General features: G+C 52.7%; 1 protein-coding gene across 4 annotated transcripts in view; it reads left to right on the top strand.

The window, feature by feature from the left end:
- The window catches only part of BICD2 (BICD cargo adaptor 2), a 48,823-nt gene extending 29,432 nt beyond the window's left edge, over positions 1–19,391 (top strand). For 2 of the 4 annotated variants that reach the window (XM_023187776.1, XM_023187777.2), the window contains exons 2-8: positions 1,522–1,734; positions 7,911–8,063; positions 9,960–10,415; positions 11,133–12,176; positions 12,764–12,915; positions 15,230–15,440; positions 17,255–19,391. In XM_023187776.1, the coding sequence (XP_023043544.1) occupies positions 1,522–1,734; positions 7,911–8,063; positions 9,960–10,415; positions 11,133–12,176; positions 12,764–12,915; positions 15,230–15,440; positions 17,255–17,260 (2,235 nt within the window). In that variant the 3' untranslated portion in view covers positions 17,261–19,391. Of the gene's footprint in view, positions 1–1,521; positions 1,735–7,910; positions 8,064–9,959; positions 10,416–11,132; positions 12,177–12,763; positions 12,916–15,229 lie in introns of all 4 variants that reach the window. The other 2 variants (XM_023187774.1, XM_023187775.2) reach the window with 1 other exon arrangement.
- The last annotated feature ends 3,856 nt before the right edge of the window (positions 19,392–23,247 follow it).

The following is a 23,247-nucleotide window of genomic DNA, read 5'->3' as shown; positions in this document are numbered from 1 at the left end:
TGAGTCCCCACGTGGAGTCCCAGAGCCAGCACCAGTCTTCCTGCTGGGCTGTGTTGTCCTGTTAGCCTTGTTTAGGGGTGTCCCCCGCAACATCATGAGACACACACACACAACACATACCTTACAGCACATGTCACCACACCTGCCACAGCACATGTGTGCTCTTCCAGGCAGGATCCTGTGATCTCACAGTGCTGTAAGATCAGTCTGTCTTCCCCTTGATTCCCCCGTTGGTCCCATGAGACTCTGTACTCAGACTAGACCCTGGTTTCTTTTGCCAGTCTCCTGGTGGGAGGAAATGAGTTACTCTTTGCTTTGATTTCTTGAAATTGGAAACTGTCCTGCTTAGTAACATCCTTATTCATGGTGTTGTATATTTTTCCTATTTTCTTGAACTGAATTCTTAGATTTAATATTAAATAGTAAATGAGTGGAAAATGCTCCTTTTTCTCTCTTAGGGAAACAAAGTCATCCACTTTCAGTTGCCTCTCTCTTGATCTTGTTTTCTGCCATGAGCCAGGATTACTGTAAAAAGATAAGGTCTCCCTCAAGAACTCTGTGGTGGAGTGGCCAGTGAGACAGGCTGCTGGGGGTGACACACTGCGGGCCCTCTGCCCTCTACCCATGGAAGCCCTGTCCTGCCATGCCAGCTATGTGGGGGTAGTGGGCAGTGGGAGGGAAGGAGGGGGATGGCACCTGCTTGGAGGCTGGGCCACTCACCTAGGGTGTACAGGATGGGAGGCTGGCTGGCCTGGGTTTTTGGGCATGGACATGACACAGCTGTTGACTCTCGGGTGCGTGGGCAGGTGGTCATCCTGGGCTAGGCGAGCACGCCTTTCTGGTTGATCTCACCCCTAAGGTCTCCTCCCTGAGCCCCAGGGCCCTACACTTCTTTGCCACATGCAGCCCCCACCCGCCTTGTTCCTCACCCCTCTGGAACATGCTGGTATGTTGGCCTCTGAGCCAGGAACTGGGCAGAGTGGGTGGCACACTGTGCTGGCCTCTGTCTAATTCTTACCATCACTGCCGTCCTTGGGACTGGGGCTCTGACTGCTCAGACCAGGTCTCTCCCAGGAGTGAAGGATGAGCCAGCATCAGGCAGCAGGATGGACAGGCTCCCTCTGCCTTTCATATGTGGTGGCCGGCGTGCCATCTGGAGTGGGAGGAGGTGGGAGCTGTGTGGGAGCTCCCTCCGCCAGCCCAGCTGCTGTCATACATGCCCGCTGTGGCTCCCTGAGCCAGTACTTATCTTGCCAGTGCAGACACTGTTCCTCAGAGACCAGGCTTTCTCTTATTTTGGTGAAGCAAATGAATCTTGGGTACAGCTTGTTGCATTTGCATGTGTGCAAACCATAGGCATGCCACAGATGCACCTCCCAGGGCGGGGGCCCTCCCTTCAGGCCCACAGTCCCCATTGTTGGTGCTGTTGTTCTGCAGCATGAGTGTCACCTGTGAGCTGAGTCTCTGTCCTTCAGTGCCCCTGGGAGGCCCACCTGACAAGTGTTTTGTCTCCTGATGCAGGCCTTTGGACAAGCACACACGAATCACAAGAAGGTGGCTGCTGACGGAGAGAGCCGGGAGGAGAGCCTGATCCAGGAGTCGGCCTCCAAGGAGCAGTACTACGTGCGGAAGGTGCTAGAGCTGCAGACAGAGCTGAAGCAGTTGCGCAACGTCCTCACCAACACACAGTCGGAGAATGAACGCCTGGCCTCTGTGGCCCAGGAGCTGAAGGAGGTGAGGGGGTGAGGAGGGGCCTACTCTGTGGCTGCAGTAGTGCCACCAGGGTCACATAGCAGGTGTGCCTGGTGGGTGGCTGGGCTGGGCTGGCCTCTGGGGATGCTGCAGCTGGCTGGGCTGTCTTGCTTTCCTTGTGTCATCCTCCACTGCCCACGTGGCAGAAGGGAGAGAGATGGACCCATGAGTTCCGCTGCATCTGGCTTGCTTCCATCTCACTAATGAAGCAAGTCCCATGAGCAAGTCCAGAGCAGAGAGGTGGTCAGTCAGGGAGGGGTGTGGTTAGCCACTCGTGGAGGGGCTGATGCCCATGGGTCACTCCTCGTCATTGGACTCCCCCCTGCCCTGGGAATGTTTTGTGTCATTCAGGGCCTGCATTATGCCCAACTGTAATAAGAACACAAACCCCAGATATTCCATGGAGACTCGAGGTAGGATGTGCGTGTCTGAGAATTAGGGGTGGAGACCACCGCCAGTAGCCCCAGCTGCCACACCCCTGCCTTGTGCACAGCAGAGTGCCTGCAGGGAGGGTCTGGTGAGTGGTCCCTGGCACTAGAGCCTGTTGGAGTTCTGGGTACCCATGGACATCCATGGGTACATGGCACAGGCTCTGCATCTAGAAATGGAACTGTGGTGTCCGTCCATGAGCTTGTGAACATGAAGTCAGAGGAACCAGCTTGGCTCTTGGGCCCTGACAGGTGCAAAGGCCGCAGGACCAGCTGCTCATGGCCTTGACACTCAGGCCCTGGAGTCGTGGAGGATTGGGGAGCCCAGGGGAACAATGTGGCCAAAGCAGGATTTGGGAAGTTTGCTTGGGGTGTGGAGCCTGTGCAGTTTGAGCCCAGCAGCAGGAGGAGAGTCTTCCACTGGGGCAGGTGGGAGGGGAGCCTCGCTGGCTTGAACAGGAGGCTCAGGGAAGGTTGAGTGAGCCCCTGAGTGTCTTTCCTCACTGACTGGCACATATTTTAATTGAGCCCTGCTGGGGCCTCAGTGTCTGTGAACCTGAGGACACAGCGTGAGCAAAGCCTCATTTTCCTAGAAGGCAAGTGGCAGATATCAGGGGAGAGCCGTACCCCGTGCCTGTCCCTAGGGCAGGGGCATGTTCACTGTGGGGCTGAGCCAAGGGCAGGAGCAGTGTCGGGAGAGTCCCACAGGCCTGGGTGCCGCCCTGAAGGAGGCAGGGTCCAGCTTGGGTTTGGTGGTTACACGGGGAGTGGGCTGTGGGGACAAAAGTGGGGCTGAGATGCCTGTCATGGGGGCAAGAGGGGCCTGTGCCCTCTGAGGAAGGATGAGGCCCCATCACCAAGATGGAGGTGGGGTGGTCCCTGGGTTCTGCAAGTGGAGCTGGAAGTTGGCAAGTGAGCTGCAGTCCTCCTGGCCGTGGGCTTTGAGGGTCAGCCCCAGGTTCTCATTGGGAATGGCTGGAGGAGTGAGCACCAGTCGGTTGGGAATGGGCTGATACTGACTTTGCCTTTCACTGAGACTTGGGGCCTGGGCAAGGCCTTATCTTTAGTCCTGGCCTCTAAACCGACAGTCTCTGAAGCCCCTTGTAGAGGATGCCCCACAGCTCCTTCACCCCACATTGTCGGAGCACTTGTGGACCCTTGTTCCTGCCACAGGAGCCCCACCCTCTGCAGCAGATAATCTTACTAGAGGTCAGCAGGGCATAGGCCCTGAGGGTGTGCAGTGATTAGGGCTGCTGCTGTTGGCTCAGCATGCCAGTACTGAAGGATACTGCCCTCGGTGCCAGCAGCAGTAGGAATGAGAGGTCAGAGATCGCTGAGGCCCTAGGGGTCCACGGAGGAGCTTGGCTTGGACTCAGGGTGGGGCGTCTCAGATTCTGAAGCGGCAGTACATGATCTCATTTCCTCCCACAAGGAGCCTCTGGTCAGTGGGAGGAGGGGCTGTGTGGCTGGAGAGATGTATCCTTGGCTGCCCCAGCTGCCATCTGTCTGGCCCCTCTATTCCTGAAAAGCGTGTGCAGGTGCTTTCTCCCTAGCCCAGCACATTCCACTCCTTCTCTCTTCCAAGAGGCCTATCTCTGGTGGCAGAGGCCAAAGAGGGCTGGGTGGCCCTGCTGGCTTCAGGTGAGACTGGAAATGAGCACAGCAAGTTAAAGATGCTGCAGGTCTTGTGGGGAAGAGAGGATTTCTGTGGTTCCTGTTTGTGCTTCAGGAGGAAATCCTGACACTCCCTGCACACCCCTCAGCCTTTCCTCTCTCTCCTGAGGGTCCCTGCCTGGGTCCCTGGGCATTCTGTGTCCCCCACGCCCGTGTCCCTGCCCTGGGTTGCTGCAGAGCTGTAGGAACCAGCCCAGGTCCTCGCCTTGGGTACCTGGTTGGAGTGGAGCATCTCTGGGACTGATCTTGTCTCACCACCACAAGTCCCAGCCGTGCACAACTCTTGTCTTCTGCTGCCTGCTGTTCTGTTGGTCTGAGCCACTGTGCCAAGCTCCTCCATGCTCCCCTACCCCCCAACATGGCTTTGCCCAATTACTGCCCAAGGCTCACATCCCATGGGTCAGAAAGGGTACATTTGATGATAAAATAACCTTCATTGTATCCTTTGACCCACCACCCTGCTACCCCCAACAGCCCTTCCCCTTTTTCCTCCCTTGTGTCAACTGGTTGTCTGTCCACCTCCACACCCCAACACACCGTGAGGACCTGTGAAGCTTTACAGTAACAAACATACTTGGCATGTGTTGGATAGTTCTGATTGCCTCAGACTTGGTCCTTCTGGTGACCCTACTGATATCTTGTCAGATGTGAAGAAACAGAGGTTTGCAAGGTTCCACCATGTGCCTAAGGTGTCCTGGCTGGTAGAGGAGAGGTGCTTTTCACATCCTGACTCTAATCGCTGCGTATGTGTGGGACCCACATGTGGGCAGGTCCTCCAGCTTCTCTCCTGCTAGTGAGAGCATCTTTCCTGCCCAGGCCCCTGGCAGGTGGGAGAGCTTCTGAGGACTGACCTGGATGGGGCCTTAGTGGGGATGTGGCTCCATTTCCCAGATGGGGAATCAGAGGCCCAGAGAGCCAGGAGGCCTGGGGTCAGAGCCAGGTCTCATACACACACCAAGATCTTTCTTCATATTTGCCCCAAGAAGGAGTAGGGTGAAGGGGCTGCCCTAGGCCGTCAAGGCAGAGATGAGAGTGTCCTGGGGTTGAGGTCTGGTGGGGACAGGAGAGACGGCAGGCAACCCCCTGCGGAGTGGCTCCTTGAAGCAGGCAGTTGTCACACCCTGCTTGCTGATGAGCAGTCTGAGGTGTGGGGATCCCACAGAAGGGGAGCTGAGATGGGACACTGGTGGTCAGCTACAGGCCTGTGCTCCCACATTCTTCATCTGGGCTGCTCGGCCACACACAGCAGAGTGTCCACTGTACTCCTTTGGGCTGACATCAGACAGGCTCACTGGGAGAAGGTGCTTACTTGAGGGAAAACTAAACCCCATGGCAACCAGTCAGCCTGTTTGAGCCCTTGGCAATTGGGCGTGTGCTGGATGGAGGTGCTACGTGGCAGGCCAGATGAGCCTGGCTGCCTACGCCCAGTGTGTGGGCATGGAAGCACAGTGTTTGTGTCCTCCAGCATCAGCAGAGATGGTGCCATTGTCACCCACGGCATGGTATGGCCAGGCCAGCATTTGACATGGGTGTGCCTCTGTGTTCTGGGTTTGGCAATGGTGCAAGGGCAGAACTCCTAGTACACCTTGCCTGGGCCAGGTGGTGAAGGACCCTGAGGACTCACATGGGCACTGCCAAGGGAACAGAAGTCCTGTGTGTGCCTCTGGGGGACCCTAATGCTATGAGGCATCCAGCCAGGCTCTCTGCTTCACTCTTTAGTTGGGCACGTCACTATCTCTCTGCCCAGGCACATGGAAGCTTCTTGGCCCTCTCTTCCCACTGCCTGGAGCACCTGCTAGGTTTGTTGATCTTGACTGGCAGGCCTGGGAGAGTTGGTGGGACTTAGACCTTCCCCTCAGCTTCCACTCCACCTGAGGGAGCCGGCTGGGTGACCGCGTTGAATCAGGTGGCACATGTTTGCACACCTGTTGCAGACCGCTTGCTTGCTGGTTAGCAAGGAAAAAGCAGGAACTGGAGAAACCTTTCTGGCATAGAGGAGCCCAAGTCCCCAGCTGGGGTGTGGAGAGCCTGGGTGTGACTTGGCTTGTGCAGCTCCCCTAAGCACACTCGTGGGGGGCGCTGCACTCGCTGCAGTCTCACTAACAGGAGAGAGGCTGGAGAGCCTGCCCACTCCCCATCCACTCCTCGTGTAGCCACTGTGGGGCCTTGCCCTGGTGGTGGCTGTGCTGGTGCAGCTTTCTCTTCTTTGATCCCAGCATGCAGCTTGCTCACTTTCTCCTCTGGTACGAGGCTTTGCCAGGCCTTCTCTTCTTCCCTGTATGGTATCTCTGTTTCTTATGGTATCAGCTTTCTGTCACTTACTTGGATCACTTATAATGAGAGGACTATATGTGTGTCCATTTGCTGTAGATTTTAAGTGTAATCTTTGTGAATAGTAAGCATTTGTCAGTAGTACTTGCTGTATATCGCTGACTCTCTTCCCCTCTCTGTTGCATTCCTTTTTTCCTTTGTTTTGGGGAGGGATGTCCTATTTCATTTCGCTAACCCAGCATGACTGTTTTGTGTGTACTTGCATGGGATCTTGGAATCTTGTCTATAAAGCATGTTCCATTCCGATGAGCACACACATGTGACCAGGAGAAACCATAGCATAAGCCAAGAGAACAGTGCCAGAGGTAGACGAAGCTGTGGGGCCCGCAAGATGGACAGGGCTTCTGGCTGAGAGTCCAGGAGGACTTTAGAGCAGGGGTGGTGGTGGTCTGGGGAGCCAGGCCTTTGCAGATACACAGGGAGGCAGCTGGGTCAGCAGAGTACAGGGAGGAGATAGAGAGTTTGTCAAGGGGATGATTTTGCCCCTGGGGGACATTGGCAATGTCTGGAGAGGAGATGGCTGTGTCTGGTGGGCAGAGGTCAGGGCTGTGCTGAACATGTAATGTACAGAGGTCAGGGCTGTGCTGAACATGTAATGTACAGGCCAGCTTCCACCACAAAGAAGAAACATCTTTATTTCTAGGATGTTGCTAGGGCTGTGGCTGAGGGGCCCAGGTCCCTGGCTTACGGCAACAAGTTGGAATTCTGCCTTGATTGCATCCTGTTCACCCCAACCCTGCACAAGCCTCTCCCATGACATCTCTTGGCTCCTTATGGACAACTTACAACCCGAACTAATTTTTAACAGCTTTATTGAGATAATTTGTGTCTCATAAAGTTCACCCACAGAAGGTGTACAATTCAGTGTATTTTATTAGAGTCACATATATGTGCACCATTCCACAATCTTAGAACAGTTCATTGCTCCAAAAAGAAAACTCGTTTTGGTCACTCCCCATCCCCCTCCCCAGCTCCTGGCAGCCACTAACCTACTTTCTGTCTCTATGAATTTGCCTATTCTGGACATTTCATGGAAATAGAATCATACAGTGCATGGCCTCTCGTGACAGGCCTTCTTTCACTCAGCAAAACGTGTTCACGGGTCATTCATGTTGTAGCATGTGTCAATACGTCATTCCTTATTGTGGCTGAACAACATTCCATTGTGTGGAGAGACCACATTTTGTGTATTCATTCGTCAGTCGATGAACACTTGGGCTGCTTCCACCTTTTGGCAAAATGAACGCTGCTGTTGTGAACATCTGTGGACTGGTTTCTCTGTGGGCCTGTGTGCATTTCTCTGGGGTAGACACTCTGTGTTTACCAGTTTCAGCACCTGCAGGCTGTTTGCCACAGCACTATACCGTTTATATGCCCACCTGCACACTACTGTGTACATGCCCAATAATAGAAGGCAGGAACTACTTTTAACCCCATTTTAATTTAAAGATGAAGAAGCCAAGGGTTGGAGCAGGCAGTCACTTGTCAGGGGTTCCCAGCTGAGAAGGGCTGAGGGAATTTACTCTGGAAACTTTGCAGTCCGCCGTGCACTCTGGCACACTGCTCTGGGCTCCTTCTCCTTTCCACGCAGTCACACTGGCACCTGCAAACCTGGGCTCTTGAGTTCTGGGGCTGTGTGGCTAGCCATGGCGTGCCTGCCTGTTCTGAGCCCCTCTCGTGCCCTGTGGAGGCTGCTCACACCTGCCTTTCCCTCTCCCCCAACAGATCAACCAGAATGTGGAGATCCAGCGTGGCCGCCTGCGGGATGACATCAAGGAGTACAAATTCCGGGAAGCTCGCCTGCTGCAGGACTACTCAGAGCTGGAAGAGGAGAACATCAGCCTGCAGAAGCAAGTGTCTGTGCTCAGACAGAACCAGGCGAGTCTTGGGCCTGTGGGGTGGAGGTGGCACGTGGGTTAACTGGGCGTCGAGGCCCTCTCCCTGTTGAGAAGGGTTCCTGTCTCATTCCGCACACCTGAGGCCCAGGGCCAGCTTTCCCACTGTGGAGGCAGAGGGTACACTTGGTGGGACCCAGACCCTCCAAAAGATGAAACTCTGGCTGCAGTGTTTGCTGACATTGGCCAGGCTGAGGTGTCCCAGCCAACAAAAATGAAAACAAAAATCTAAGAAGTGATGAAGAGATTACACCAGAAAACCCCAGACTGGACTTTGTGACTCTTTCCCCCATCGGGTGTTGACCGTGAGGCCTGCAGTATTCCTGTGTCTCTGCCTGTGACAGGGACGAGGAAGGTCCTCTCTGTCTGTGATGGGGATGAACAGGAACCCCTCTGTCTCTTATGAGGTCTCAGAGGGACCCCTCTCTGACAGGGACGAGCAGGGTCTCTGCCTGTGACAGAGATGAATGAGGAGGGTCCCTTCTCTCTGTGATGTGACCAAATTATCATGTGCTCTGCTGTTCTGCTGCCACTCAAGGCCTGAACTTGCTCTTCTGTCTCCAAGAGCCACAATCCTGCATGGTGGGGAATGGGAGTCTTTTCTCTCAGGAAACCCCAAAACTTCCCCCGGAATGCCATGGATGTCTTCCTTGCTTTCCTCAAATCCTCTACCACCGAAATCCTCTGAGTCTCACCGTCAGGGAATGTGGTATGTGTGCCCGGAGGAGGAAGCTCCTGTGTTTATGCAGAGCTCCTAGCCTGGTCCCTCTGTGACAGCTCGTGCACATGAACAGTCTTAGCCACTATCTACATTGTAAGCACCGTTTGGTTGTTGGTGCTGCTGTTGGCAGAGCCCAGCGCACAGTGGCCTTAGGAGAAGCGAAACTGAGGCTTGAGGCGACCCTGTCGTCGGGTTGGCACTCAGTGGAGTCTGACTCTCTCCGTCTGGGATTCCTCACCTCCCCACTTGTGTGCTGAGACTGAGGGCTCCACCCTACCTCCTGTGCGCACACCTTGGATGTGGTAGTAGGTGTCCCTCCCAACCCAAGACTGCAGAGGTGTGCTCAGCACTTCCTGTTACTGGTTTGTTTCTGATTTTTTTGCCCAAATATTACAGAACAATAAGAAATAGTTTTAGAAATTGCCCACAAATTCTGAACCTCCACATCAGGCATCATTTTCTATCTACTTTTGCCTTGTCCACCTGCAAATACGATTTTCATGGAGACAAGACTTTGATGTTGCTTTTCCCACCTACCTTCGAGCTCCTCCAGGTCTGGGTGTCATGTGCGTGTGGAGGTTTAGTGGCTGAGATATTCTGCCTTGGGGGGAGTTTCTGTTCCTTCATTTTGAAATATGATTAGAAGTCATGATCACAGCACACATTGAAATGTATTTTTATGTATCTTAAGATGTTTAGTTAACTGTTAATGTTAATTAAATAACTATAAAATTTTAAATCAGCATACACTTGGTAATATTTATGAATGATTTAATACAAGGTTGGCAGCCTTCTATGGGTGGATGTGTGTTGTTCTTGGTGCATCTCCACATGTACAGTCCTGGCTTGGGGCCACTTCAGACATTTGTGTTCCCCTCCCCATGTCTGCTGATCCCAACGGTGGGTGGGTTGGGCTGAGCGTTTCATTGCATTCGCATCTCATGCTCTGGAACCTTCTTAGCATCCACATCTCTGAGCAGGAGAAGTAGTCTTGGCCTGGACGGGCTCCCTCCCTTCCCAGGATGCACTTCACCTGGCGTTTCACCTTGTGCTTCATGGGTGGCCGGAGTTGGTGTGCTGGTGTGTTTTCTTCATTTATGGGGCCTAAAAGGAACTTCCATGTTGCCTTGACACAAGAGCGTTGACTTCTTTTCCCAGGTGGAGTTTGAGGGCCTCAAGCATGAGATCAAGCGTCTGGAGGAGGAGACCGAGTACCTCAACAGCCAGCTGGAGGATGCCATCCGCCTCAAGGAGATCTCAGAGCGGCAGCTGGAGGAGGCGCTGGAGACGCTGAAGACGGAGCGCGAGCAGAAGAACAGCCTGCGCAAGGAGCTGTCACACTACATGAGCATCAATGATTCCTTCTACACCAGCCACCTGCATGTCTCACTGGATGGCCTCAAGTTCAGTGACGATGCTGCTGAGCCCAACAACGATGCCGAGGCCCTGGTCAATGGCTTTGAGCACAGCGGCCTGGCCAAGCTGCCACTGGACAACAAGACCTCCACGCCCAAGAAGGAGGGCCTTGCACCGCCCTCCCCTAGTCTTGTCTCCGACCTACTCAGTGAGCTCAACATCTCCGAGATCCAGAAGCTGAAGCAGCAGCTTATGCAGGTGAGCAGGCAGCGGGCCTTCGGCACACTGTGCCCACTCCAGCTCTGCAGGGCTCACTGAGCAGTGCTTACCTGACACTCTGCTGATGTTAACTTTCCCTTTTCCTTACATTGATTTTATCTCCTGCATCATTACTGTAAATGGCACTCCAGGAGCACACATAGAAGAGTCCCAGAGAAGTGGTTTCCTGGCACTACAGCACCCACATTGCTCCCCTTTTCCCTACATGGTGTCAGGGTGAAGTGATGAGACACTGGCCCCACATGTGATCCCTGCACGCAGGCCAGGTGTCAGAGGGGCCCACCAAGGTCATACATGGGCTCATCTCCTGGGACGTGGACCCTGTTGATCCAAGGCAACAGAGTCCCATCCTCTGAAGCAGAGGGCTAGGGCACTAATATTCCCGACTACACACCCAGCCAGCCTAGAGCTCCACTTTCTGAGCCCAGATCCCCTGTAACATGAGTGGGAAAGAGCCTGCATTGAGGGTGACCACCATTACTGGTGACGGGCAGTGTTCTGAGGGCCCAGCATGAGTTCCATCCTTTCCACACTCTGTGTGTCTCTGTCCACCTCACTGACAGCATGGCCAAGGAACCTGGGGCTTACAGCCTGCCCTGACATGGGGTGGGATATCACTGGGCCATCCTGGGGGTCCTCCAAGCTCTCGGAGTCCATAGCAACTGACATGGTGTCCTGCTGCCTGTGCCTTTGCAGATGGAGCGGGAAAAGGCGGGCCTGCTGGCGACGCTGCAGGACACACAGAAGCAGCTGGAGCACACATGGGGATCCCTGTCAGAACAGCAGGAGAAGGTGACCCGCCTCACAGAGAATCTGAGTGCACTGCGGCGCCTGCAGGCCGGCAAGGAGCGGCAGACGGCCCTGGACAATGAGAAGGACCGTGACAGCCATGAGGACGGCGACTACTACGAGGTGGACATCAACGGGCCCGAGATCTTGGCCTGCAAGTACCATGTGGCTGTGGCTGAGGCTGGTGAGCTCCGTGAGCAGCTCAAGGCGCTGCGCAGCACACACGAGGCTCGTGAGGCCCAGCACGCCGAGGAGAAGGGCCGCTACGAGGCTGAGGGCCAGGCGCTCATGGAGAAGGTCTCCCTGCTGGAGAAGGCCAGCCGCCAGGACCGCGAGCTACTGGCCCGGCTGGAGAAGGAGCTGAAGAAGGTGAGCGACGTCGCTGGTGAGACGCAGGGCAGCCTGAGTGTGGCCCAGGATGAGCTGGTGACCTTCAGTGAGGAGCTGGCCAATCTCTACCACCACGTGTGCATGTGCAACAATGAGACGCCCAACCGCGTCATGCTGGACTACTACCGCGAGGGCCAGGGCGGGGCCGGCCGCACCAGCCCCGGGGGCCGCACCAGCCCCGAGGGGCGCGGCCGCCGCTCACCCATCCTCCTACCCAAGGGGCTGCTGGCTCCTGAGGCGGGCCGAGCCGACGGCGGGAGCGGGGACAGCAGCCCCTCGCCTGGCTCCTCACTGCCGTCACCCCTGAGTGACCCACGCCGGGAGCCCATGAACATCTACAACCTGATTGCTATCATCCGCGACCAGATCAAGCACCTGCAGGCAGCCGTGGACCGCACCACGGAGCTGTCACGCCAGCGCATCGCCTCTCAGGAGCTGGGCCCCGCCGTGGACAAGGACAAGGAGGCGCTTATGGAGGAGATCCTCAAGCTGAAGTCGCTGCTCAGCACCAAGCGGGAGCAGATCACCACGCTGCGCACTGTGCTCAAGGCCAACAAGCAGGTGAGGCGCCAGGCGGCAGGGCCACTTGTCACCCACTGCTGGCCTAAGGGTGTTTCCCCTTGGCCTCCTTCCTCCCCCTGCCACGGGGCCCCCCAGGCCTGCGTCACCACCAGGCAAAGCCAGCCCATAGTAGCTTGGCTGCCTGCCCTCCCCTGCTCAGGGCCCCCAGCTGGGAGGGTGGAGCGGGCAGGTGGGCGTGAGGGCCCCTCAGCAGAGCCGCTCAGCCCGTGAGAAATGCTGCTGCCATTCACTCACTCTGACTGCCTCATAGCGCTTCCTGATGCTGGCGGGAAAACGTGTGAGAGCCGTAGTCTGAGCTGTGGAGAGTGATTGTGGGGCTTCGTGGGGGTCCTGTAGGCAGGTTTGGGGGCAGTCCCTCCTCTGCCCGTCAGAATCGGCAGGTGGGACTCCCCATGGCGTAGCTGCTGGAGTCCATCCCCAGGGTTTGTCAGAGAGAGGGGCCTCCCAGGAGCTCTCTTCCCAGGCACCGCCACCACTTCAGACCAGGGCTCCCTGTCCTACTCCCAGAGCACCTCTAGGCTGACTTCACGCCTTTCACTTTTTTACCCTACACATCTGTACCCCAGACGGCCGAGGTGGCCCTTGCCAACCTGAAGAGCAAGTATGAGAATGAGAAGGCCATGGTTACCGAGACCATGATGAAGCTGCGCAATGAGCTCAAGGCCCTCAAGGAGGACGCAGCCACCTTCTCCTCGCTGCGTGCCATGTTTGCCACCAGGTAACCGTGCTGCTATGGGCCCTCCCCTTCCCTGAGGCCAGCTGTCCTCAGCACTTGCCTGTGAAACCCTGAGCCTCTCACTGCCTCATACTGAGGCCTGCAACCCTGCCTAGTCCGTGGCTGCGCCCAGCTCCATCGGGGCCAACATAGTACAAGGTTGGGGAAGCATGGCCTCTGGCACATCTCTGGCATACTGGTGCTCAAGTTGGTGACAAGAAAGGGTGAGGCAATATAGGGGCCACATGGGGTTGGGGGCCCCCAGCTGCTGCACCTCAGTGTCCTCCGAGGTCATGCAAGCAGGTGCTGGAGCGTAGCGCATGCCTGGCAGGTGACCACATGTGGCTGGGGATAGCAGAGTGTGTGTGATCCTTTTTCTGTTCCTTTCGGACCTAGCCCAGCCCCCAGGAGCCTGGTTCTGTGGCGCTGATTCGATTTTGCTGTGAATGAAAGCGCAGCAGGCCCAGGCTTGCCTCTGCTTTGCATATATGGAGACTGAGGGCAGAGGGGCTGAGGAAAGCAGATCCTGGAGTGGATGGGCCAGAGTTGCAGAGCTTCAGGGGGTGCTTGGGCTCCCACCCCTTGGATCCAACATTTCCAGGGACTTATTTGGGGCCAACAGGTGACAGAGGAGTCCTGGCCTTTTCTCTCATGAGGTATTCGCCCCCAAGAACTTCGCCATATGGCACAAGTGTGCATTTATGTTTGTAGATTTAGGAGGAAGATTACCCTCCTGGCTGGAGCAGGTCACTGCTGGGGTCCACAGTTCGGGTCCCACCTCTGTGCATAGCCCTGTACCTCTGCGTCATTGTGACCACTGGGTACTCACCTCCCATCCTCCACTTTGCCAATCTGGGGAAGATGAGGAGAGGGCCTTGGGGCTTGGAGGTGACCAGCTTTCCTTCCTCCTCTGTGGGGGGAGCTCTTAGTAGTGGGCTCTGGGTGGGCTGCCCCTGGTGGGTGCACACCCCTCCCTGGCTGGGAGTCAGACCCCAAGGCTGGGAATCGAGGCTCCCTAGGTATTCACGGGCCTCTGTGGGGCAGGTCCTGGTTCCAGCATCTTCCCAGGTGCCCCCTCTGTCTTTCATCTTCCAGAGATGGGTAGCGCCACCTGCTGGGTCATATTGGGATAGCACCATGGGGCCAGCCCTGCATGGGGGGCAGCCAGGCCCACCATGGGCGAGGCAGATAACCTAGATGTTTCCTTTTTATGGGTGAGCAAGCTGAGGATCTGAGCTGGACAGGGTGGGAACTGCACATAGGGCCTGCTTCTCTCAAGCCTGGTGCCAGGCACTCCCAGTTTCTCAGTATCCCTGCAGGCCCTGCCAGGGCGGGGTACAGACTAGGAAGAGTCCCAGGGTTTCCCTGGAAGCGTCTTGTCTTCCTGGGGCTTGGGAAAAAATTCCACAGTTTCTCAGCATCCGGCATGTAAACCCTACCTTTTAAGTTTTATTTTAAAACTTAACTTTTCAGATGGAGCCAAGATTTTGAACCTGCAAGGATCACAGCTCAGTGTGTGTCCTCAAAAGGGTGGGCAGCAGAGTCCTTGGAGAGGGTGCTATCCAATGGCCAGTTCCTGGCAGGTGGGGACAGGCAGGTTGGGTGTCTGTGGGCAGGGTGGGGCTGTGCTCAGTGCCTGCACAGCCTTACCACCCTGGGAGCCCCGGGGTTTAACCCGCCCTGTGTTTCTACGAAGCCCCACCCATATGGGACATGTGGAAGAAGGGCATCCAGGGACAGACCACACCCTCCCACAGCTCTGCACCGGGTTTGGGATGAAGCTATCGATGGCGTCCACACACATGGTTCCTTGGCTCCGGTCAGTGCTCAGCACAGACTGACGAAGCATCGACCTTGGGAACAAGCCCAGTCCTGCTTAGGTTTACATCCACACCCTAGAAGCCATGGCTTCTCCATGTCTTGATGCCCCAGGCCAACTCGAGGCTTTTTAAGTGGGGAGCGCGCCTCCTAAAAGAAGCCCAGTCACTGAGGGGCATAGCCTCTCTGTAAGCACTACATGCCGCTGAATGAGCACAGCAGCCCCTCTCCCACAAAACCACAAAACTCAAGCCAGCCTCATAGGGCTGCCCTGCCTGGGCCCAAGCTTCCCTCTCACCCTTATCAGGGATTTGTCTGAGCAAAGCCTGTGCTAAAATAAGCCAGAATAATTCTCCCCCACCCCCACCCTCCAGTCCAGAGGCCACACTGAAGGATGGCTCTGGTGCAGACCTGTCAAAAGGGCTGCGCAGCCCAGCCCTGCCCTGCCCTCCTCTGCTCGGCTCTGCCCGCCCCTCAGTCATGTTTTTGGTACCCACAGGTGTGACGAGTACATCACACAGCTGGATGAGATGCAGCGGCAGCTGGCGGCCGCCGAGGACGAGAAGAAGACGCTGAACTCACTGCTGCGCATGGCCATCCAGCAGAAGCTGGCGCTGACCCAGCGGCTGGAGCTGCTAGAGCTGGACCATGAGCAGACCCGGCGTGGCCGCGCCAAAGCTGCCCCGAAAGCCAAGCCAGCCACCCCGAGCGTAAGTCACGCCTGCGCCTGTGCCAGCGACAGGGCCGAGGGCACCGGGCTGGCCAACCAGGTGTTCTGCAGCGAGAAGCAAAGCATTTACTGTGATTAGGGGCTGTGGGGCGCCGCACGCTGCAGCTAACATCTGCTTCACCTCAACTAACCCAGCAGCAGCGGGACAGCGGCGCTAGGTCAATCTTAACGTGACTAATGCACAGAGGGTAGGATTCTAGCCGAGGCGCCATGGGGCGTGTGCATCAGCAGGACACTTGTGAGAGCTTTGTGTCGCTTCTCACCCCTCAAAGCCCCCTCAGGAGCACCCAGTCCTCAGTTGCTCTCTTAGGTGGGGGTCAGAGGTGGGGATAGAGCTGCACATTCTTGCAGCAGATGTGTGATGAAAGCATCTTCTAAGCCCTGGGCACCCTTGAGGAAACCCAAGGGAAGGAGTCCTGGTCCTGCTCCCTCAGCACCCAAATAGGGCAGAACCTGAGTTGAAACTTGCATGTTCCTCGCATGTGTCTAATGTCAGCACTAGAAAGCAGTTTTAGGAGGTTCCAGCTTGCAGTATAGGTACTGCTTCAGAGGACGGCTCTGCACTTGGCATAGTTTCATGGAAAGGATTGTGTTGTAGTTTATGCACTATTTCACTGCAAATCATATTCAGGACAGAAGTGCAGAATTTCTTCCCCAAGCCCAGAGAAGAGCAGCCCTGAGCCCCTGTATTCTGCTGGCCAGACACACACGGCACAGACACAGCTGACCATAACCCAGGAATCCAGAGCTCGGTTTTTCATTTCTGAGATCAGGATGCTTGTCTAGTGGCCTGTGAGGTGACAAATGGGCAGGGCCCAAGGCCCCAGGTTTTCATTTTTCATTTGAAAAGCTGTCCAAGTGCCTGGCCAGACCTTGGTCCTCAGTGCAGAGCCTGTCCTTTTGTACTTGGGGTGACCCCAGCAGCCAATTATCTGGCTGTCCTTAGGGGGTTCAGTCCCAAAGACATGGGGCTTTAAAAACCCTAGCCTGAAGTCTGCGCCACCAGGGGCTTGGCTGGGTTGGACACCCACAGTTGTAGCCAGAGCCCAGCCTGGTGCTGGGAAAGCTTTGCATGGGGCCAGGGCCAATTGTCAGGATTCACAGGTAGGAGATGTTTAGGTCTCTTTATTTAGTGCAATTTGGGGGACGGCAACAGAGAAAGAGGAAAGGTAGCTGTAGGGCTCTCCCATTTCCAGGGGCTCCATCCACGCCACAGCTTTGGCATCAGGCCGCCTGCCTTCCCACGTTCTGAGCAGAACTTTTCTCAGTATTTTTCTCCCGATCACCCCGTGGAACCAGTTGGACCTGAGGCTGCAGTCTTCTCTCCTGCAGGCTGCTTGCCTTGTCTCTCATGCGGAAGAGGCATTCGAGTTACCTGGGGAGAGACCGTGTTGCCCCTCCCACAGCTGTCTAGTCTGCGTGCTCTTCCCTTTGGTGCCGAGTATGTCTCGGTCCTCTCCAGACTCCGGGACAGGCCCATGTTATGTGCCCTGCGTGTTCATCCGGGGCCCAGATCTCCCTGCCCCAGCAAGACTCGCAGTGGGATGATTGCTGGCATGCTCACCCTGCACGTGCTTTGCCCTCTCCTTGCAAGCCTGGCACACAGCTTCTCTCCATACTCCTAAGGGGCTTTGCAGACACTCAAGCCACTGGGCTCCCCCTAACACACGCAGGTCTTCTCTTCTGCCAACTAACGTGCTCGCGCCCTCCCAGCACGTGGAGAGCTTCAATTGTCAGATAAACAGGAAGCGACTGGTGACCGCTTTCTAACGCTCTCTTTTCTCCCATTTTCAGCTGTAGAGTAGCTGCCAGGAGGACTTGGCCACCCGGCCCTGTCACACTGCAGCCCCCTTCCCTTCCCTCTCGTGGCCCACAAGGAGGAAGGAAGGGCAACCTAAAAGCCCACTTAGAAACTTTTTGGATATACCACTGCAATTCTTGTCAAAATAGCATTCCCCAAGTTTTTAATGGGAGGAAAAAAAGCTTTAATGTTGAGCATGCTGCGAGCTGCTGTGTGGAAAGGCCTCTGTACGGGCCGAAGACCCTTCTTCCCTGGCTGCCAGGCTCGCCAGGAGCCCGCTGGAAATGCCCACCACAGGGCTCCTTGTTACACATGTTCTTTTTTTATCCGATCAACCTGTGCACTTTTGATATTTTGATATTATATTTGCTTTCTTAATTCCTCGCGTAGAGACGGTCTCAGGTGCCGTGGACTATGCTCGTGGTCCTGTAGCTGTCCGCCTCAGCTCCCGCCGTGTTTGTCTGGTGTCAGCACGAGGCAGAGCTGTGTGCTCCGTAGCGTGTAGCTTTAGACTCGGAGATGAGTGCTTTGACCCAGCGAGGAGCCCGGCTATGTGTATCCACGCTGTGGTTCAGCAGCCTTTAGATCATACGGCATTGTGGTTCATGTTTGAAATTACAGATTTTAAATGCCATGTTCATTAAGAAATCCAGGGTATTCAGATTCTGGGGTTTTTCATATTGTATTATTATTATTCTTAGGAATAGTTCAATGTAACAAGAAGAAAACTTGACCTTTGCTCTGGTTAAAACAGTAATAGGCACTTGAAAAACAAAAAAGATAAATTATTGAATGAGTAGTATTACCTACAAATTCCAGAATTTTCTGGGTTTTAGGACATTGTGAAGCATGACTGATTAACAGAATTTTATACAACTGTACCAATAAAATTCCAAATTGGAATTGTTTTGTTACTCTGGTTGTTGTGCCAAATTGTGGTACACTTAGAAAATTCTACAGTCGTCGATTTTTAGGGTGTTCTCTTTCAACACCTTTTTGTTAGTAATCATTGCCAGTAGTGCCTTCATCAGTTAAGGGAGGTGTCCCAGCGTAGATCATTCTTGAAAAGGGAGGTGTCCCAGCGTGGATCATTCTTGAAAGCGAGCAGGGAAGAGCTAGTGGGCATGCTGAAGGCCAGCGTGGGCAGCAGGTGAGGCAGGCGCTCCTCACACCCGGACCTGGGCATCTTCATTGAGGGAAAGAAAGCAGTCATTGTGCAAAATTCTGTTAGTCAGTGATTCTTTACTTGCAAATTCAGGGGCTTAGAAAATGAAAGCAAACACAAAACCTTGAGTGTGCTTTGGGAACCAAATGGACCTTCTGGGACAAGCTGAGCAAGCTGTATGAACGCCACGTTTGTGAAGAGCTGAGGGTGTCAGGAGGGCCGACGCTCTGTTGGCACGCGCAGTAGGGGACGAGGGTTAGCCATAGTATTCTTTGCAAATGTGAAAGCGAGACATTATATCTTCTCTTGCTTGGTGTAACTAATCACTGTTAATTTCAGGAAACAGAACTCATTAAAACTCCTTGGTAAACCAGGTCTACATCCTGTTTTGTTTGCTGAGTGAGGTTAGTGGGAGTGGTCAAATTGGTACTCTTGGAGGAAGAAAAACTATCCTTCCTTCTCCAAAAAAGGAAAAATTATAATAATATAAATGACAAAAATAAAAGAATTCTGTTTCCTGGAATAAGCATTTCTTATTCCTAGTTGTAGGGACTCCTATTTTTACCTTCCGTTACAGTGTTGATTCATAAGAAATATTGTTACATTTGAGATAACTTCATCTGTATGGGGTATTTATTTGCAACGATGTCTGAGTACTGTATTTTTTCTGTGCATTATCTTAGTGTCAGAATGTTGGTCTTTATTTTAAAGTCATATGCATGTTCTCCTGCCAAGGAACCTTTACACAGACCCAAACAAAAAAATAGTAATAATTAAATGCCTTGAAGTTCTGAGAAAATGAGGCAGAGCATGGAAAAGGAATAGGAAGGAGAAACCAATTGAGCTTTTCAGGACACAGACATGTGATGTGAATGCCTACGTAGCCAGTGCGCATAGGAACAGTGGGCCTGGGTGAAGAGTCACATTGGTAGGACCAATAAAGAATAATAAAAAGACAAAGCACATGTTTGTTCTCTGTGGTTGTTCTGACTCCGTGCTCCAAATGACTGTGGTTTAAGCAAGGCACAGTAATTCCACTGCCTCAGACAACAACAGCAATAAAGCCGGCCTAGCAGGTAACCCTGGTAGTGGGAGCTGGAAGCAGCCTGGGGTCCGCCTTCAGGAGAGTGGGGAGGGGTCACGTGTATGTGGGGAGGCTGTCATTCCATCCCTGGAACAGGAATGTGTTCAAGGACCCAGAAGATGAGGGTAGGGAAGGGTAGAGTTGGTGTCTGGGTGCCCGTGCCAATCAGATACACCACCAGGCCGAAGTGAGCCAGGCCACACTGGGCCATGCACATCTGTGGGAGTGGAGGGCACAGACAGTGCCCCCTGGAAAGAGGCCTGCCCCCAGCGCCCTGACGCCTTATACCTCTGTCCTCCTCAACAGTCTTCTGAGGTGCAGCATCAGGTTTGAAGCCACAGCAGCGTGATGGTGAGAACACATCATGTATACATAGACTGAAACAAGGAGTAGCCGGTGCCATCCTGATGAGGAGGCGGGGATTCAGATGACGTAGAATCCTTCGCTGTCTAAATTCTCACTCTCTGAACCCAGGAATCACATTTGTCTGTAGGAATATGTACAGATATACAGTGGGCATGTTCATGTGATTGCTTTTGGGTGTGAAAAGGGGACAGTGTCTAGTCAAGGGGACAGTAAATACCAGGGCACACTCCTGCCACCTTCTCATCCGACTGCCTCACTCAGGCCTATGTGGCTTCATTCATGTATGGCTTCCCTCTGGAAAGCCATCTCAGGCTAGAGTCTCGCTGCCATGCCACTTCCCCAGGACCCCTCCACCTGACTGAAGTCTCACCGCCATACCACCTTTCCTCGTTTCACTGTCACTGCAGAACCTCCAGCCTTTCATGATACTATTCTGTTTTAGTAGCAGCTGTTGGGACTTGTTTTCTGTTTAAACCATTCTTTCTGATGGAGTAAAAGAGGCAGTTGTCCAACTCCTGGAAAAGGTTGAAAAGAAAGCCCTCAACTGATCTAGAAGACCCTCAAGGAGAAGGGAGGTATAAGGTGTCAGGGCCCTGTGGGGCAGGCTCCTTCCCAGGGACAGTGTCTGTGCCTTCACTCCCACACTTGTGCATGGCCCAGTGTGGCCTAGCTCACTTCTGCCTGGTGGTGTATTTGATTGGCACAGTCATCCAGACGGTGAGTCTGCCCTCCCACTATCCTCATCTTCTGGGTCCTTGAACACAGTCTTCAGTTTCAAGGATGGAGCAGCAGCCTCTCGAGTGGGTGGGGTCTCAGGAGTTTGCAGAGGGGGACAGTCCATGCTGAAAGGCCTTCTGCTCAGCCTTGCCTCTGGGAGAGGGTGGTCTCCATTTCCTCTGCATGTTGCATCTCCCTGCAGTGTTTTTATCCCTACTTCCCGGCAGATTACTAGAGCTGGAAACAACAACATGGGCTTGAGAGCTGGACTGATGATTAAATCACCACCATTTGGTAACGGGCTGCCTTAGTTCTTTGAGCATCAACTTCCCTATCTGTTAGGTGGGGACAAAATAGTGCCTCTTGTATAGGTGGTTGTGAAGCTTCATCAAGCCCTTGGTACCAGCATGCAGCAGGTACTCAATTGATGATTGGTGCTAATATGGTTCTTACTGTCATCATCATCACCAGTGCTTTGGACACAGGCCATGGATCTAGGTCTTTGTCCTGTGGGGAATATAATTTTAAGTCGAATTACCAACAGAGTGTGATTTGCATCCAGGAAAGTGTGCACATCCTAATATACAGAACAAATTTGCACACAGCGAACACAGCTGTGTAACTAGTATACCCCTACCCTCGAGTATGCTTTTTAGAAAGTATTTATCCTTCAGCAGTACAAATGGGTGTCTGCTAGTCCTGGTGAGTCACTGGGCTGCCTTCTTCCCACAAAGCCTCCCAGGAGAACAGACATCCCACATCAGGTTTGCTTCTTCAAAGTTTTTGTGAAGTATAGCACACATACATTAAAGTGCAAATAAAAGTGTCCACTGGCTGACTGGATTTTTGCAAACTGAATACTGTCACACTGTGTAGCCAGCACTCAGAGGAAAGGCAAGTGAGGATATCCCCCAGAAGTCCTGATGTTTTCTGCACCCACTCCTCCCAGGGCAAACTCCTCAACTCTGACAACGCAGGTCACTCTTGCCTATTTCTGTACTTGTACATGGAAGCATACAATAGACACATGGAGCTTTGATAGATTTTCTTAACAAAAACTGCATTGATTTAGCACACCATGATCCAACTGTGCGTTTAGAGGTGTCTCATTTTAGATTGAAAGACACAAAGAAGAGTGAAAGGATGGAAAAAATACCCCATGCAACAGTAACCAAAGAAGAGTACAGGTGGCCGCTATGCTAATGTTGGACCAAATCGACTTTAAGGCAAAAATTATTATGCAAGGCAAAGGAGGACATCATGTAATGAGAAGAGTCAATTCACCAGGAAGATACAACCACCATAAACATACATGCACCAAACAGGAACCCCAAAATATATGAAGCAAAAGTTGGCCAAATTAAAGGGAGAAATAGTTCAACAATAGTGGGTGGGAGTTTCAATACCCCACTTTTAATAATGGCTAGAAAAACAAGACAAGATCAGAAAAGAAATAGAATACTTAAACAGGACTATAAGACAGCTAGACCTAGCAGAAATCTATAGAACACTCCAAACAGAATACATATTAAATGCATATGTAACGTTCTCCAGTCTAGAACCCATTTTAAGTGACAAGTCTCAAATGTAAGAAGATTGGAATTATACTAGTTATATTCTCCAGTGACAGTGGAATAAAGTTAGAAATAACAATGAAATTTGGAAAAGTTATAAATATGTGGAAATAAAACAACATACTTCCTAATAAACAGTGAGTCAAAGAAGATATCATACAAAAGGTAGAGAGATCTGAAATCAATAACCTAACCTCCCAACCTTACAAAACTAGAAAAAGAGAAACAGCCCAAAGCAAGCAGTAAGAAGGAAATAGTAAAGATTACACCACCAATAAATGAAATAGGGAATGGGGGAAAATGGCAAAAATCAACAAAACCACAAGTTGTTTCTTTGAAAAGATAAACAAAACTGACAGACCTTTAGGTAGAACAAGAAAAAAAGTTACTAAAATAAAAAATGAAATTGTGACATTACTGATTTTACAGAAATATTAAGGAGTACAAGAATATAATGAACAATTACATAGCAACAATATGGGATCATCTAAACCCAAAGCAAGTAGAGGGGAGGAACTAGTAAAGATTAGAGTGTGGATATAAATGAAATAGAAAACCTGGAGAGAAAACCAACCCAAAAGTTGTTTCCTTAAAAAGATAAACAGCCAGTGGCAAACCTTTATCTAGACTGTTGAAGAAAAACAGGTGATCAAATTACTAAATCAAGAATGACAGTGGGGACATTAATAATGACCTTACAGAAAGAAAAAGGATTATGAGAAAACATAACAATGCTAAAAAACATAGGTACACTTGATGAAATGCCAAATCACTAGAATCACACAAACTCCTAAAACTGACTCTAAAGGAAATAAATAATAGGCATATAACAAAAGACTGACTCAGTAATCAAACATCTTCCAACAGGAATTTCAGTTTCTGGCCTGGTATGTAGGGTGCTTAGAATTCATTACTCCATCCTAACAAGGGAAAAGCTAAACAGAAAAAACAACTTGTTAAAGATCCATCAGAGAAGTGAGCTCACAGGCCAAACTACTGTACCCAAAGTTGAAAAGACTCACGGATACAGAGGACTCTGTGGAGTGAAGAACCTATTACTGGAAGCTGTAAGAAGGGCCA

The sequence above is a fragment of the Piliocolobus tephrosceles genome, chromosome 14, assembly GCF_002776525.5.
Source record: "Piliocolobus tephrosceles isolate RC106 chromosome 14, ASM277652v3, whole genome shotgun sequence".
Lineage (NCBI taxonomy): Eukaryota > Metazoa > Chordata > Mammalia > Primates > Cercopithecidae > Piliocolobus > Piliocolobus tephrosceles.
This window is presented reverse-complemented; position numbering and strand designations above follow the sequence as displayed.